This window comes from Paralichthys olivaceus, chromosome 11 (genome assembly GCF_024713975.1).
Source record: "Paralichthys olivaceus isolate ysfri-2021 chromosome 11, ASM2471397v2, whole genome shotgun sequence".
Lineage (NCBI taxonomy): Eukaryota > Metazoa > Chordata > Actinopteri > Pleuronectiformes > Paralichthyidae > Paralichthys > Paralichthys olivaceus.
Window position 1 is genome coordinate 21,165,062 of NC_091103.1, and position 13,704 is coordinate 21,178,765.

Below are 13,704 nucleotides of genomic sequence, written 5' to 3' on the forward strand. Positions count from 1 at the left end.
CACCTCGCTGCAGTAATGACTCCAGGTTCAGTGACTTTACGAGTAAATGTGCCTGTGTCTCTGACAACTTTTTTTCCTGTGGCTCCCTTCTTGGCAGAGTGTGAAGGAGAGGAAGGGAGCCAAGCACCTGCCCTTCACCCCGGAGAAATCACAGGGGAGGGGGACAGCGAGGCAGTTTAGATCTGTTGTCAGTGTGGTCCTCTGAGGTAGGGAGACGGGATAATGTGTCCACTTCAGTGAATGATAAAAGGACATCATTTAGATCTATTCTTGCCATCCAACATATGATCCCAGACCAGGATTGCTTGTCATTGTATGAGCGATATAGAGGTGAAGTTTAATTTTCCCCACAGAGATATTTCAAGGTCGCAGAATATCATGAAGACAGATGTTGAAATTGAGAGGTGTTGCGGGAGGCCATATCATCACACCCCGTATCAGTTGACCAGCTGAGCAATGGCACAGATATAGAATATGGATCTGTGATAAGAGAGGCTAAGCACAGTAGGGCACTCCCTATCTACAGCCCCATTAATCTGTGATTAGGGCTCTTAAGAGGGATTTATGGCAGAGATAAGAGCAGTGGGCGTGTCACGGAGCCACGCCTGCCCGGGACAGGCCTGGCCGATAAATGAGAGCAGAAGGAAAAGGCACCCTTTTCTGAGGAGTTAGGGAAGATAACAGAGAGCGAGGGCAGAGATAAGAGGTGGAAACAAGGGGAGGGAAACGGAGAGAATAGGCAAAGCACTATACTCCTGCTGATCAGATGACATTAACGGGAAAGTGAAACCGGATCTTTTACCGTTTCAAAATCAGGATCCCAACCTTGGAATGCGTCACATGAATGACTTTGCCAGTTGCATCAGATCAGACCTGTTTTAATGTTACACAAGGCTATCACTTACTCTCCTAAGAGGCAGGATTAGAGCCCTGTGTGTGAGTGTGTGTGGGGGCCAGAGGTGGGGTGACTGAGGGGGATGATAGATTTCTATATGGCGTCTTTCTTTCCTCAAATCTTTGTCTCCGTTTACCAAACAGAACGAGGTAAGGTTACATCACTTATACTTCAGCAGCGCTTGAGACCATATATCAAGTTTCCGAAAAAATAGGACCACTGTCCAAATTTGTGATTATTTTTCCCATCAAAGTAAACCCGTAACACACTACCTCCAAGTTTACACACATCACAGCAACCCAGCACTACACTATTTTACTGTTTATCTGTATTTGTTGTTATAGAAACTGTCTACAGAGGATTACAACACTGCTATTGATATCTGAGTGATATATGGCCTCTGCAGACTGTTATGAAAACATGACACAAGGCTCCTTTGTTATTATTAAGGTTACGACATTGAGCGAAGATAAGGAACTAATAAGAAGACAGATTACCAGGCTGCCGACTGTGGTGTCCCTGCAAGGTGCTTCACACAATGTTCTGATAATAGATTTTATTTCAAGCAGGTAACATACCAATGGTGGAAAGTCGGGCCAATGATTTCTTCGACATAAACGAATAAACTTTATCAGCTTCATTATCACTGTTTGCCCTGTTGCTCATTTGTCACGTACAGTTAAGAGGTGAGAAATCCACTGATGATATCATAAACAAGCGACTCTCCTTCCGTTGCTCAGGGCCACAGTTTATCAACACAAGCTCCAGGGCTCTGGCATAATCACGATTGCTCATCAGGACGAAGACCTGAACAGAGGTTTAAAGACCTGGAGCACCAGCCCCTGGTTGTGTCAGCTGGGAAACACATCCCTTGCTCTCCCCTGGCAATGCAGACCAGGCTGAGAGTGAGACAGCGCAGCAGAATGCTCCTTTGGGAGGCTGGGGCCCATCCTGCTCTGGGGCCCCCATCTGGAGCGAAGACAATAGGAGCAGTATTTCCACTTCTGCTTCAGGCTTTTCCCAAACCGGCCTGACACATTTGGAAGAGACACCAGACTTGACTGCGTGTATGATAAAGGAGTGTTGATGCTCGTGAAACACCTCATAAGTCAGCTGAAGACAAGAAGGAGATCTTTGTTTCATCAGTCCTCAAAAACTCTTGAACAGGAACTACTAAGCCATGCTCCCACAAATAGAATATCCACAATAATTTGACATATACGCTTAGTAACATAGCAATGTGGAATGACTGCGAAAAGACATAAATAAGGGAAACATACTATACAATAATGATTTTTCATCAGAAACCCAGGGGACACAATTGTGGCTCCTCCAGTGAGTGTCATTAGACACGAAAAAAAAGCTGTCAAACTGCAGAAGGCCACAAGGGCAGAATTCATTCCTGCAGGATAAATGCAGCTTCTATGCTTTTTATTCACTGACACAGGGAGGAAATCTGTAGTGGAAAAGACTGGAATGCTTGTTAGGAAGCTGCCCATCAAATTGGCTCTGGAGACCCGGCAGATGGACTGAACAGAGCAGTATGGATGCAACCAGAGAGTCTGTTATGTGTGTGTGCCAGTCAGTCTAGTATTTTTCTATCCGGCTATCCACAATGTGTGTGCAACTTCCATCAGACTAGCAAACTCCTCGAGCTGACCCTGAGAATTCTCTGCAATGACCTGCAAGGAGACTACCCATCACATACTTCTCCTGAAAGAACTCGAACATCAGTGTCAAGGATGCCATTGATTCAGCAGAGCAGAGAAGCAGGGAAAAGAGCTGTAATTAAAATGGAGCCCAGATGCCACGCTCAGACCCGCTAATAGGAGGCTTCTGCATGCGTCAAAAGGAAGCACGGGGGAGCACGAGTGGGCAATTACTTCTAGTTTTTGTTTTCCGGCATTGCCAGTTTTTAATGAGGTTTGACCAGCGCAATCTCAGTGATACATCAAAGCAGCTCACAATGGCAGCATAGGAGAAGCAGGGGTAATTGAATAGGCTGGTACATTTATTTCCCAACAGGGGACGGCAAGAGTCTCACTGCTGACTTCTACCAAGACGTGAAATCCTCAGGAGATTAATAAATTGTATTTCAGAAAAGCAATTTGTTCAGTATTTTGAAAAACAAATATATGGTTGAAAGTGGCTTTTTAGGAGAACACAATGGTTGCAGCTCTATTTCAAAGACTATATCATTCAAAATTGCACCATCAGCACTGTAGGGTTAATGTAAATGATGATTAATTTAATTCCAAATCTGCTGTCTGCTCAGTTTTGTGTCAGTAACAATAAGGTGCTGCAGTCCGCTCCTCCCAAGGTCACTCTATGGACTGGAAGCAGTTTCTCTCTTTCCGGCCATGAGGGGACTGTGAGAGGTGACACGGAGTTGAGGGAGGGCTGGGAGGGGAGCTGGCTGCGGGGCGGTGAGGAGGAGGAGGAGGAAGGAGAAGCACACTCATCTGGCACGGCCCAGCCACACCGAGTATGACATTTGGGCTCAGTGCCAAGAGAAAGAACAGCTCTGATGAGATGCCAAAGTGAATTGGGGCAGGCACGGCCAAAAAGCACCTAATGCTTTTTAAATGTTATTTACTTGATGGCAGCGGCTGATACAGGCCTACTGTTGGACCGGTGTTAAGTTACAGTCCCCAAGAGCAGAGCTGATGACCTTAACCGCTTATGTGGACTATTCTAAATGTTCAGCCAAACACATTCTAGAGCCAATCTCTGACAGCTGGGTGTTGAAAGGTAATTTCAGTTAAGCATTCAGCCGGGGATACAACGGTTATGTCCAAGCACAGAAACGTGGCACATTTCTTTCTGGTGCCCTTTAGGTTAAAGGGTAAGCACGGAGCACATAGCGCCTAAGTGTCAATGTGTGCAACTTTATGTGAGTGCATGCATATATGTAAGAACGGTTCATGCGCTGTAGCTGCGGATACAAGTTATTATTAAAGGGAGACATGGCTCCCACAGGCGTAGCGTAGGTTAAGACTCAGTGGAGTCAGTTTCTCATGTGGCAATAAACCAGAGACACCAGCATGAGCCTGCTGAGTGGGGCATGGCCCGCGTCCAGCCAAATGGAACACAAATTGCCCCAAACTGTTCAAAACCTGGCCTGGAAAAATGAAAGTGGGATACAAGGCATGCCACGTGATGCACAGTAAATATTTGGTCAAAATTAATGAAGGGGCAAAGTCTGCCAAGAGGCCTTTTTCTAGACGTCCACAGAGGGGAGACTGTGCCCAGTCTGGCATTAAAAAGAAATTTCCTTCTGCAGACAACTGCTCACTGGCCTGTCTGCTTTCCAGCACCCACTTACCACGTCCTCTCTTCAAAACACATAACAACTGTCCAGGTACACAGTGTAGCTGTTTTCTTTTAATGTCATAACCAAAATGACTTGACCATCTTTTGACAGCACAATTTGTTAAACATTTGAATAAAATGTCTACAAAAGCCTGTTTCCTGTCGGAGTTGGAAGCAGAGGGGGAGGATGGTCAGATATGTACAAGACAGCTGTGATGACAAATGCAAGAGAGGAGAAATCCCTCCCTCCAACAGCCTTTCAAACACCCACACTGAGCACGCTGAATTTCGTTGATTTCTCCAAACGCCAAAATTGATCAACAGTGAGGCAGCCAATGAAGAGGCAGATATCACAGACAATATACTTTATATAGTGTGCATTCCAACATTTACACTTTATTAACTGCTGTCCTCACAACAAATAGGATATGACAGCTGCTGTATCTATCAGACGTCTGAATTCAGACTGACACATTTCTACCATGCAAAGTTAAGAAAGCAAATAGCAGCTCAATCAAAGTCTTTTGGCTTCTGCAACTCAGAAAGAGGAAGCCAAACACACTTGAGGATGTTGAATGGATGCCCGACATTATCATTGCAATGCTGAGCTGAGGTGGAGACAAAAGTGAATAGTATGCTCTGGTTAGAGGTCATAATGAGATGGGATAAACACTGGCTGTCAGGACTGAATGCCAGAAAGAATCACAGCAGTCAAGTAGGAAGACATTTATCATGGAGCAACTTCACACATTTTGCAACAGTGTCTCTGAGCCGGAAAAATAAGAGATTACTAAAGTGCATGTATGGAAATGGAGGTGAGGCTCTAAGTACACTATTATTAGTTTGAGCTATTCCGCATCCGATTAAGGCCTGAAGACAGACATGCAGTCAAATTCCAAACCAATTTTGAACTTAAAGCCTGAAGAACCTGTCCCTCACCTAGTGGCAATTGTTATTCAATTAGGGCTTTCATTGCACAAGCAAAGGAAGGGACGTGGGAGGGAGAGCGAGTGAGTGAATAGGAGGGAGGATGGTACAGTGGAGGGAGACTAAAAGGTGACAGGGTGGACTGATAAACAGCTCTGCAAATCTCTCAAAATGGAAAAATAGAGTTTAAAAGCTTTTGAAAGGGTGAAAATCCAGAGGCTTCCAGTCTGAGTTCCTGCTCAAATGGTTCAATGGTGTTTGCAAAGAAAGTGAACCCATGCACATTATCCACAACAAAGAACTCTAAAAACTGTTTGGGATTATTGCATTCTTTTCAAAAGGTGACATCTTGATTTTACGATAATGTCACAAAATTTTTCAGAAAGCAGGAACACCTCATAATAGATCAGGATTAGAGTTAATCTCCCAACTCAGAGCGACTCAGTGCTGGAAACTCACCCAGTTATTTTAATTTTTCCTCACCATGGTTACAGCTGAATGGTAGGAGCGCCTCCAAAAGCAGTCCTATAATAGTGAATTTCAAGGTCACCTTACCATTAATTATGTTTTCCAGCGCTTCCTCTTAAATAGAGCGCACCCCTCCTGCTTTTATCACTGTCTTTTGTTTGACAGAATTAGCCCCCAGGAGCCTGGGCATAAAGTTGATGATGTAGCTCTAGATGAGAGTGTCTTTTGAACACAACTCTTTGAATGCATCATTTGCACTATGAGGATTAAATATATGTTTTAAACAGTACATTTTGATGGAAGGAGGAAGCTTGTCACCAGAGGAAATCTTAAATACAACAGCATAGCTGAGAGGGGGAGGAACCAAAGACATTAATCAACTAATTAGCAGTCTCTCTTTTAACTGCTAATTTAATCTATTTCTCTCAGCCTCTTTAATAGTATTTTCCCCTGTCAGTTATAACCAAAGAGAGGTTTAGCATTTCAAAAGTGTATCCAGGCCTTGCAATGAGAGGGTAATAGAATGGTCACAGAGGCTGGGAGGAGGCCTGAGCTCTGGGAGTGAGGAAGAAAAGAAGGATACTGGGGAAAGGCTGTCTTCAATGCCATCGCTCAGTCTTTCCCAGTGGTGGAAATGAAAGGGAGGGCGGTATGAGCCTTTTAAAATGCACAGCGTGGAGAGCACCCCACGGTAGCATAGCTTCACCACCACAGCAAATGCCAGGCCCAAGCCTTCTAGGAGTTCCTGAGCATGCAGAATTTAGACACACGAGGGAGGTTTGCTCATATACTGCATTATAGCAAACCAAACCCTCAATGCCACACAGAAGCTTTGTACCGAGACCTTTCATTTACGCAGCACTTTTGAAAATCAACCTCACCTCTCCCTCAGATGTCCACCTTTAAAAGACAAAAACAACACCAGGATCCTTGCCTCACACTTTTCCACCACTATCGCCCTCATCAGCACATTCTCCGCCACGAGGGAACAGTAAGAACATGCAACGCGAGCGCAGAGCGCTGGATCAAGAGAACTCCCAGAGCTGATGTATCATGGTGTGTTTGACTGCTCCGTCCTCCACCTTCATCCCACACACTCCCCCATTCCCCTCCACACCCTGGGGTAGCCTTTGTGTAGCCGCACTCCCCTCCCTCCAACCTCCTCACACACCCCCAGTCCCTCGTGAAGCTTTCTCCTCCCCTCCTCCATGCCTCACAATCACCCTGTTAAGGCGACACAATGTGGTCTCCCCATCCCCGTCCCCACAGGCTTTTTTCTGCGTGTCGGCCTGCTTTATTTAAGAAAGGCTTTGCGCTGACCAGTCACAAAAAAGGCACATCTTAAAAAATTGGGCCAAAACAAAAAAAAAAAGGGGGGATGGGTAAGAGGATGAAGAGATTCCTTAAGCCCCCTTTCACCACCACCCCACACACACAAATACACCCCTCCTCTCTGTTTTTCCTTCCCACTCACATCTATATTAGTGGAGTCATGGGGAAACTAATCCACAGCAGGGCTAGATTGGAGTAAACATGCATATGCAGTGTCGAATCAGATGTGGATTAGCATTATGTAATTTGCTCGTGTATCACTGCGTCTGCAATACAAGCTTTTTGCATTTTTCATAGCAGGAAGCAAAGCTGTGGGAATTCTAAGCGTGTCATTTGTGAGCTGAGACACAAACCAGACTACACCTTTCAGCCTATAAGGACACGCCATTTATCACTTCCGCACCAAGTGGCAGTAGGGAATGTTTGTCCTCCACGTCAAGTGTCAGAATAAGATGCATTAACTATACTGACCCATGAGTCTATCCTAGCCTATATCCTGGCCACGCCTGCTACCTCGTCCTATCAGACAACTCTCGCGATGGATGACAAGTTGTGTTGCACAGTATTCTTGGTGGAGACGGCTTTGCTCTGTCTCTCTCTACATTTTTAGATCTGAGACTGACAGACAACTTGAGCAATAAAGTCGTACAAACATTGTGTGCAAGCAACGAGCAAAACAGTTCCCAATTCTCACACAGCTCGTTTCGGAGGAATTTAAAAACACCAAGAGGTTGACAAGAGGCCACTGGGACGGATTCACAGCTTCATGAGATGATGTCAGTCCTTGTTGCAGACATGCTTATCAGTCAGACTGCAGCCACGGCAAATTACAAACCATTGACGTCAGATGGATTTGTTAATTAATCCAATTAAGCGATGCTTTTAGGTCATTAATTGAAGAGCAGTGTGGGGAAAGCAGATCATTAAGAGTCACTGCCTAATGTATCTGCCCTCAAACAAACTGCTTTGAAATGTTTATCTAGTAACTCATTAATGACTTAGCCACGGTTCTCAGGAGCAGGAAGAGGACACAGGGCTGCCCCCCCCCCCACATTCCTCCATGCGGTTTCACTAAGCCAAAGTCTGCCTAATCCTGGATCTTAGGGTGTGAAACCCTGCTTGATTTGGATTAGGAGCAGATTAATGTGCATTACATGAAGTTATAGAGATATTGACACTTGTCATCTCACATAGGTGGGAGATTTTTCTACCTCAGGTAAAGACCTGAGACAGCAGAGGACGAGTGTCCTCACACAACATCCATTAAGAAGGTTGAACCCTCAAAAACAACATGATTTGGGGGCTTTTGGAATTATGGAACACTTTTTTAAAACGCTGATATAAAAAAAGAAGCGGGTAAGTGTGAGAGGTGGCGAAGGGAAGAGGTTGGCTCTAATGAGTATGCTTTCAGGCCATGTGAGAGGTAACAGGAAGAAGACAGGAGACAGAGATGGGTCTCACCTGTGCTCTCTGGTCATTAATTGGCTCAACACCCCGCTGTGTCCTGTCATAGCGTCGTGATGTAGGAGGTGGAAGGGCTCTGCAATTTATCAGCACTTACGAGTCAATTTGTCAAGACCTCAACTGCTAGGTGCTGCTGGAGCCAGGGCCTATTACACAGACACACCTCCCTCAGTCTATATTTTCATGAGCCCTGTTACATGGTTACGCTCAGATATAATCATCCAAAGAGAAAAGAATGCAGATGTTATTTAATTACGATTTAATATATAATGTGCTAACGAGGTCTCCTGAGTAGGAGAAGTGTAGCCAACTCTTGCCCTCATCGGAATCGAGCCTCTGAGATGACTATAAGGTCTGGAGACCACTTTTAGGAGAGATAACCATTTAGCAGGACAGATCACCTGATAACATGGTGAGACGTGATGGATGGAGGTATCAATTTACAGCCTTCAGACGGAGAGAGGCAGCATTAAGCACGTCACCACAAGTTTGACAGGGTCAAAGGTCTTCTAATCTCTCTCTCTGTATTTCACACATTGAAGTGGTATAAAAATACTTTATTGCAGCCACGCCAGCAATCTGGAAACAATCCTGATATGACCCACAGAGATGTTACAAAACACCATTAAGTGTTTTCTTAAGAGATTAGATATCATCGCTACACTAGAAAGAAGTTGTTATCCCTTTGATTACCAGCAAATATGAATTATTTTCATGGAGAGCTTCATATAATCCAATTTTCCTCACACTAGTGTCTAATCCAGGACCAATCCTGTGAGCATTTGAAGTCCAGTCCATCTCTATTAACAAGCTTTGTTCTCACACCTTTCCCCAGAAAACATCCCCCCAGCCAGGCATAATTGGAAACCCTGGTGTCCAACGGTCTTTCCCATAGGACAGGACCATTACTGGCTCAGCTCGAGCTCAGGATCCTTGTTGAAGGTCGAGCAGGCGCCACCTAGTTCTCAACGTTCACCTCTGACCCTACTTCCTGTTCAGGTGCTACAGTGTTTCCTCAAACTGTGGTTGTCACAGGCTTTCCACATTTTATCTGTGCCCCTCCACAGAAACAAAGAGGCAATTCAGGACGCACAAGAGGAAGTTACATTTATTATGAAGATCTAAAAAACAAATACTGACTTGAACACAGTCGTCAGAAACCTTATAGTGTTTTTAGATGTCTTATTTAATGCACTGTTAAAAATACACATTTAAGACATGATGATCTAAGGTCACTGGCTTTCACACGGAAAAACTTCACTTGTAGGGACATCTGGGATTTGACTTTGGACAGGTAAGTCATTACGGCCCTTCAGGTCTAAACCTGAAGACAAATTACACTAGTAGGCTACTTAGGCAATTATACAGGTGTGTTGGAGATATGTTAAACAGCAGTAGACGGCCTGTGTCTGCTTCTAATCATTACTTCAATGTTTTCTTTCTTGTTTGTCTGAAAGGGATAGTACACCCAAAAGTGAAAATTCTCTCATTATCTACTCACCACTATGTGATTGAGGGTTGGGGTGAAGTGTTTGAGTCCACAAAACACTTTCAGAGTTTCAAATTTGACTCAAAACTGTGTTATTTATTCTAAAAACCTGGTGTAAATGACACCATTGCAAATCTTACAGACACTTGGATGACACCACAGGAATAGTATGGAGGCATTTTATGTATTTTTTCCGTTGTTTTTTCACGTTTGAAAAATTGGACACCATTTACTTCAATTGTCCCCCCCATCGGCATAGTGATGAGTAAATGAGTAAATTTCCTTTTTTTGGGTTAACTATCCCTTTAAACTATTTTTCACAGGTTTTTCTTTGTGAAACACAATGCCCCATTCAGGGCACTGTACTTATAAAAGTGTGGCAGATACTTCCTCATAACTCGGAGGTAACTGACCTGGAAAACCCTGAAAACCCTCATGGTCCAGGAGCTCTATGAAGACACCCATGTGATGTGATGGTTGAGGAGGAATAATGTGAAGGATAATAAGGAACAATACAGACGGTGTCACATGACAAAGACAAGTGAAAACAGCCTGATTTTTGCTTTACATGAGGTGTGTAAGTGGCACAAACTAAAATAAAAAGAAATGTAAAAGCCTGCCTCATTTGATATGCAGCTGATTTCCATTTTAAAAACATTAAAAAAAATGTTGCACTCAGCTATAATATCATCCATGGGCAGAATCGTGGCATGCATGGAAACACGGTCTCCATTGGGGTTTGTGCTGTCGGTTTGACCGATGATGCTGCTCCCTCCACTGATCCCACATGGCTTCAGCACTCTATGTGTGACTTTATGTGTGCTCAGCTCTTAAAACTTAGACAACTCCTTTGAGTTGACTTTCTTGGTTGAGAGAGAAAATGTCACAGTTGTGTGACAGAATTGTGGCTTCACCATGAGATGAGCCTTGGTATCAGAGCGAGGCCTTAAACACAGAAATGTCCAATGTTCAAGATGTATTTTCTAATGGGTGGGAAAGTCTGTGCCCATATGCCCTGCAGTGACCATTTTTCACTGGGAAGACATATATTCTTGTCATGTATTTTAAACTTCAATATTTAAGTAAGATAAATCAATACAGCTGCTTTGCTCAATATATATGTGAATAATTAGCAACTTTAGCTTTGCAAATAATACAATTAATGTTCATCCTCACAGTAAAGGAATACTTTTTTTTATCCTCATCTTTTTTTGTATCGGAAGTCAACTTTCAAAACAAAATCAAAACGCTCATCAACCAGATTATTAGTAATAATGGTTATTAACTTACCTGAGCACACATGGAGAATTCCTAACAGAAATGCAAATCCAATAAAAGTTGGAGACATCATTCAACGCCTCTCTTATGGGAAATATCCTAATGCAATCCAAATTATTCAAAAAGCACTTTAGCCATCCACTCCTTCATGTCAAAATGGAAAACTAAATCTCAGAGTCCGCAGTTTGAACATTTAACACACGGGGGTTTGGTTTGTTGGTCACAGAAAAAGCAAATTATCAGAGCAGGAGCAGTTTAATACGAGCTGGCTTCTTGTTTCAGATGAGAAGAAGTGTTAAAAAGATAAAAAATGAAACAGTTGCTGGGATATCAGCACATGTTCTGTTTCAGCTGGAGTGACTAGTTTAAAACCATGGATGAATAGAAACAGCAGAGCTCTAGCCTGTCTTTGAATTCATCCCGTTACTGCCAAGCGCTCAGTGACCAGCCAGACGATTCCATTCAAATCATTTAGTTCCTTTGTGCGCAAAAAAAGGATGAATAATAAATCCCCCGCAAACTCAAAGTTCACTCAAAACTCGGTGGAAAGACGCAGAAGTCCACGCGTAAAAGGCTCCGTCCCTGCAGTCACATTATCTCAGTCCAGGTCTGAATCTGTCACTCGAGATCGGAAACTTTGCGAGTTCGCCGCGTCCTCCCTCATCCACCAGATCCGCGCACAAGATCACTGCAACTTTTCCATCACTTTCCGCCCCCGGTTTCAGCTCCGACCGATCCCCAGCGCACGTCGCAGACCCCCGGACCTCAGGCGAGAGGGGGCAAACACGGATTCATATCCACAGCATTTCATTCAAGGAAAGCGGAATACCTCGACAATTGGTATGCGCCTTTCTACCCCCTCCATAGACCCGACAATGTTTCCCTGAGAAGAAATTTAACCTCTTCGCGCCTGGATCCACTGAGCAGCGCAGTTACGCAGCGCGCACCGGCAGGGTCTGCTGGGTTGTCTTTAAATATGTCCAAGAATAAAAGAAACCTCAGAAAACTATTGACTTAATTCATCATGTCCAGACTGAAACCAAATGTAATAGCCACATTCCACTGATATTCCTAAAGGGATTTAACAGTGAACATTGGTTATTATACAGTCACAATGCTTCTAACATACCTCATGGTTTGTTTTGACTCTTTTGGTTTCATACTCCATTAATATTTCAGTATTATAAACTACTTCAGCTATTAAATACTAAATTTCCGATTTAAGACAAAGTAATTTATCTCAGCATAAGAAAAATAACCAATGCTGGTGTAATTGTGGTTATAATGTTATTATTTCTATTCGAATACATTTAGTTTTACATGCAAAACCGAACAACTAGTCTCTATAATGGACTGAGAGTTTTTGTCACGTTTCTAAACAGCTCCCATCCAGTTTTTGATATACTAATAAATCAAAAGAAGACAATTTAACATGTGTAAGTGCACTATTTATGACCACATATACTACAAAGTACATACAGTTCACTAGATTACACATAAACCTCTGGCTTCCAATGGACCTGGAAATTCCTAATAAGAAATATAGGATTCACCACTGACATATGTTTTTTGTTGTAGTTTAGAAGCCATGCCTCCACACTGGTGTGATACTGTGGCCTATAGCCTCTTATTCCTTTACGCCTCTGTAGCATTATAACTTTAGACACAGAGCCTGGCACAGGGCTACATCATTTATAACTGTGCAAGTTATCCTGCATTAAAGCTTCTGAAACGTATGAAAGGCATGAAAAGGGAAAAAGTGTGAGAGAGGAGCAGAAGATTTTCTCATTTGCTCAGCTCAAAGCTTCTCTCTCTCCGTCAACCTCACCGTGCATTTGTTACCCAACAGCGCCCCCCAGTGAAGGCTGCCTGAACTAATCTAACGAGAGCAGCTGTGGTCTGTCTCCTCTATCGGACCCAGTGGCTCTTTAGTCATCACGCCCAAGGTCTCTTGAGCTGTTAAATGCGCAAAACAGATAATTCTCTGAGCAAACACCCACAACTCATAATGACCTTTTCTGCATCCATCCATCATCTGTACCGTTTATCCTTTGTGGGCCACACAGCCAATCCCAGCTGACATTGGGCAAGAGATGGGTACAACAACACAAACAACACCTCGCACCTTTTACACTTACAGGTACTTTAGAGGATTGCAGTTGCATGGCTTTGGAGAGGAGGAGGAAGCGAGAGAAAATCCACACAGACACACGGAAACATGCAAACTCCATATAATGGGAAACAACATACTTTAAGTTTTCCTCCATCAGGGACTCTAGTTTGAGAACTGTGCTGGAGTCTGCATGATAATGAAAGCTACCCAACGGACGTATTAAAACAAAAGAGCCTGTCTTTTAGCTGCAAACATTTGTCTTTCTCACTCATCCATGTGTGCATTATATTACAGTTTCACACACTCCCTTCTGTACTCATGTGTACTGTTTTCCTTGAATGCTTCTACAGCCATATTGAAAAAATAATTCCTCGAGCCAGCAGCAGGAAACTGTGAGATAAAGGCAAATATCAGCAAAGTCTTCAC

At 43.5% G+C, this 13,704-nt stretch overlaps 1 protein-coding gene across 6 annotated transcripts in view; it reads right to left on the reverse strand.

The window, feature by feature from the left end:
- robo1 (roundabout, axon guidance receptor, homolog 1 (Drosophila)) overlaps positions 1 to 13,704 on the reverse strand; it is a 206,046-nt gene that overhangs the window by 108,683 nt on the left and 83,659 nt on the right. Inside the window, exon 1 of one of the 6 annotated variants that reach the window (XM_069534294.1) lies at positions 11,178 to 12,069. The exons of the other annotated variants lie outside the window; for them this stretch is intronic. Within the exon in view, the coding sequence (XP_069390395.1) occupies positions 11,178 to 11,238 (61 nt within the window). The 5' untranslated portion in view covers positions 11,239 to 12,069. Of the gene's footprint in view, positions 1 to 11,177; positions 12,070 to 13,704 lie in introns of those variants that run through there. 6 annotated transcript variants of the gene reach the window in all.